This window comes from Hylaeus volcanicus, chromosome 2 (genome assembly GCF_026283585.1).
Source record: "Hylaeus volcanicus isolate JK05 chromosome 2, UHH_iyHylVolc1.0_haploid, whole genome shotgun sequence".
Classification (NCBI taxonomy): domain Eukaryota; kingdom Metazoa; phylum Arthropoda; class Insecta; order Hymenoptera; family Colletidae; genus Hylaeus; species Hylaeus volcanicus.
In genome coordinates, this window is record NC_071977.1 from 30,609,104 (window position 1) to 30,612,780 (window position 3,677).

The 3,677-nt window shown below is 42.7% G+C and overlaps 1 protein-coding gene across 2 annotated transcripts in view; it reads right to left on the reverse strand.

Moving 5' to 3' along the window:
- Nucleotides 1-337, reverse strand: part of LOC128872123 (methyl farnesoate epoxidase-like) — a 3,230-nt gene extending 2,893 nt beyond the window's left edge. For both annotated transcript variants that reach the window (XM_054114499.1, XM_054114498.1), the window contains exon 1: nucleotides 196-337. In XM_054114499.1, the coding sequence (XP_053970474.1) occupies nucleotides 196-283 (88 nt within the window). In that variant the 5' untranslated portion in view covers nucleotides 284-337. The remainder of the gene's footprint in view (nucleotides 1-195) is intronic.
- Nucleotides 338-3,677: the final 3,340 nt, after the last annotated feature.

Below are 3,677 nucleotides of genomic sequence, written 5' to 3' on the forward strand. Positions count from 1 at the left end.
TATAATAGTTTAACTACAGAGAAGTATTTTTTGTGATAGATATAAGGCCACCACAGACGTCTACCGAGAAGACTACTCCCAGAGGGCAATTTTACTAGGGCAATTTTACTACCACATACTCGATTACATTTAAATTAACGATTAATTTCTAATATATGTAATATTTAATTGCGGATCCACTACGCACGAACGCACCAGGAGGAAAATTGCGCGGCTTGAGGCAATCGTAGAGGCAGAAGGCACAGAAAAGGACGAGGAGAAGTGATATCGCCGCGCACAGCATCTTCGGATGCACTGATTCGTTCAATTCGTGACTTCGAGCGCGGTTTGGTACACCAAGCATATATACGTACGGCAACAAAAACGATTCTGGTGCCACCCTCTGATATTATCGGCGTGACACCCATGGCCTCTGACGAAAATATCTTTTTGTGCCGAGGCATCCTTTTCACGGCGCTCCCTGAGCTCGATGCTCCGTTATAGAAGTGTCATTCGTCTTTTTTATAACTCTCCGAGAACGCAACGATGAATGGACCTCGTTAGCTATACTCTCGACGGAACCGGAGAATCCTCTTCGTCGCGATGCAATAACTACGCTATACTACGGACGATAGCTACGCTAGCCATAGCGTAGCATGTCGATCATTTATTTTAATACGAGTTTCACATCGTCCATCCGCGTGCGAGCGACTCGTTCGCGAGACACACTTTTCGACCCAGAACACGGAATAACCGAGGCCAACGACCCCGCGATACGGAAGAACCTTTAGTAGAAATTTGTTTTCACCGAAAGTCGGGATACCAGCTGGAGGAGCAATCGTGCTGAACGTGATCGAAGATGTTGGGGAAAAAAAGAGGGAAACCTTCAAACTAATTTATTAGACACGCGACAGATTCAGCGGATCTCGAAGCACGTTTCTAAATCATCGTTTACGATGTTTTCCTTACGATACTTCCTGTCGTAAACTATTTTCCGAAGAAACATCGAGAATAATAAAACGAACACTTCTCGGAGAACTTTTCTACTCGAGAATTCATTTCCGAAGTCTCGGAAATGGATTCCAACTATTTTTTAAGAATTCGTTTCTCGGGTGCGAGAATTTGTTAAAAAATCTTCAGAATGCTCGCATGCATGTCAGATACCAGCGCGGTAATCAGTCGCGTCGAGTAAAGCGCGCGTTTCGCGTAAATCGTCTCCTTCGTTTTATCTATTACTGTTTATTTCTATTTATCTGTTTCTTGCAGAGAAGTTTGCAGAAGAAAACGAATCGAACGGAACAAGAACGTACGATAAGAAGGAAAGTTCCGAAGCCGTTATTAGAATGTTTCCTGGTCGGACAAGCCGATTAAAGCGACCGAACTGGTTCCGCTTTTCAGAGAACCAGAAAGGAAATCAAAAGCGAACAGGTTCACCAACTTGTTAACCGCAGCCACGCTGTACATTGTAACGCACGCGTACTTTACGATTATTGCTACTTTGGCTTCTATCGAGTACAACGGAGAGAAAGTATTGCTCCGAAGACAGAAACGAAGACAAAACAGGTTACGAAATTTTGCAGAAGTCCGTATGGGTTGGCTTCTGCTTTCCCGTTGGCTTCTGCTTACGAAGTCTATTTAAAATGATACGGTCGCTGCGACGTGGGTTAGTTCGAGTATTAAAATATTGTTATTTTATTCGTTGCAGGACCGGGCGCCGTGATCGTCTCGGCGCACAGTGACGACTTCCTCGTGGGATTTATTTCTAGTCGAGAGCGTATCGAAAAATGTTCGATATTTGGAATAATATTTGTGTTCAATGATTATCATTTACAATATTCGTTCACACTGTGAACGAATATCGTTGTAATTATTTTAATTCCATAAGCGTACATTGCGATTTAAAGATTCGGTTACTTTGACGGGATCTCGACTAGCTCGAGTCGCGCAAGAAATATCTTTCTCCGGCCGAAGGAAAGAATGGGGACCGAGGAGGTTAATTAATGCATCCGGTACGTCTTGGAACACTCGGCGATTTATTCGTGTCTGATGTTGACCTTCCGTAACGTCGAGCGTGCAGCGACAAGAAACTTTCAATGCGTCCGCGAAGCGGCTTTAGGGATCGCCTTTTTGGAAAGTTGTGGAAAGTAGCTTTGTCTCGCATTTTTGTTCTACTTTTGTTTTCAAAGAAATTCCATACCCAGATATGATAAGCCGATATCTACCTTCGCTAGTGGGTAATACTTCGTTCGACCGAGATATATTGCGTTTTAAAAGCGATAGATGAGAGCAAGCTTCGAGATAATTTTGTTCATCGACGAAGTTTTGAATCGTTTATGGTTATTAATGGCTCTTTGAATAATCACGCAGAGCATTAACATTCATGCATGCAAGCTTAAAACAAACACGCGTGATGTCACATGCCCGAACGTGCATGTTTTACGAGCAGTGTTTGCAGATACAACACTTGCGAAGTGGAAGCAACGGATACCGATTACCTAACTTCCTCGGGGCAGTTATATCTTGCTTAACAACAAAAGTCCAAGACTAAATAACATCGTAAAACGCGAAGCACTTATTACTTTTATATTTTGCTACTTAAAATATTAAATTTCCTATATTTAGAGCTAACTTAGTATATTATAAGCGTTTCGCTGAAATTCCTTTGTAATAAAAAAAGTTACGACCAATTTCGCCTAGGCCTGGCTGTGATTCATGGCAGAAATGACTTTAAAGCGGCGCTAATTGTGCATTGTTTCCTCGCGTGCAACGTTCGCGTCGAGACTCGCCACCAAAGTGTAAAATTGATCGTTATCGCGGCAGCCGTTCGCTATTCCACGGCCAGAGATTTCCATCCGAGTGTTCTTCCACGTCCGAGATCATTAAACATAATTTTCTAGGGGAAACGACCTTGGCTATCTCCTTAATGGTGTCATTGGGCAACTTCTTTTTGGAGCCCCGAGTTTCGTGAACGTTTCACGGTTAGCGACTCGAATTTACTATTACTTGATGTACGTTTTATTTATTTTAAATTTTAAATAATTTTAATAGTGCGCTTGTAGTCGGATGCATGACGCGTCGGATGCTGAACTTATGCGTTCAGACGCGATGAAACGAAGGGAAGGAAAAAGACCGCGAGGAAAGTGAAAACCGCGTGCGCGAGGTTTGAATCGAATAGAAATTACTCTATACGACATTTCTCCGGTTGTTTTTTATTTCGACCGGCGCGATCGAACGACGCGATGAAAAGTTCGACCCCTGGTGACTGGATCGGGCAAAAGTTTCTCTCGTCGCGCTTTGAAGCCGATTCTGTCTCGACAATGCACACGACTCACGACGGAGGCCAGCTAAAGGTATCCACACACGATGATCCTCGTTGCGGATCATCGAACAACGATATTATCGCTAAATTGGGATCAAGTGACTCGATATTGTGTATGCGAAAAGGTATCGTACAAGCGCGAACATACTCATACAGTTTTTGACTGTTCTTATACGCCTCGTCAATCCACGATATTATTATTATTAAACGACATTGTTGTTCACATAGTAGGTGCAAGAAGAATATATTGAAAGCGTAAAGGAGAGGCAAGGCTTAACAAACCAATGTTGCCATACAAACGCAAACAAACACAAACAGTTAGTTGTCATACAAACCCTAAACAAAGTTGTCATACAAAGAGTAAAGCAAACAAGGTACT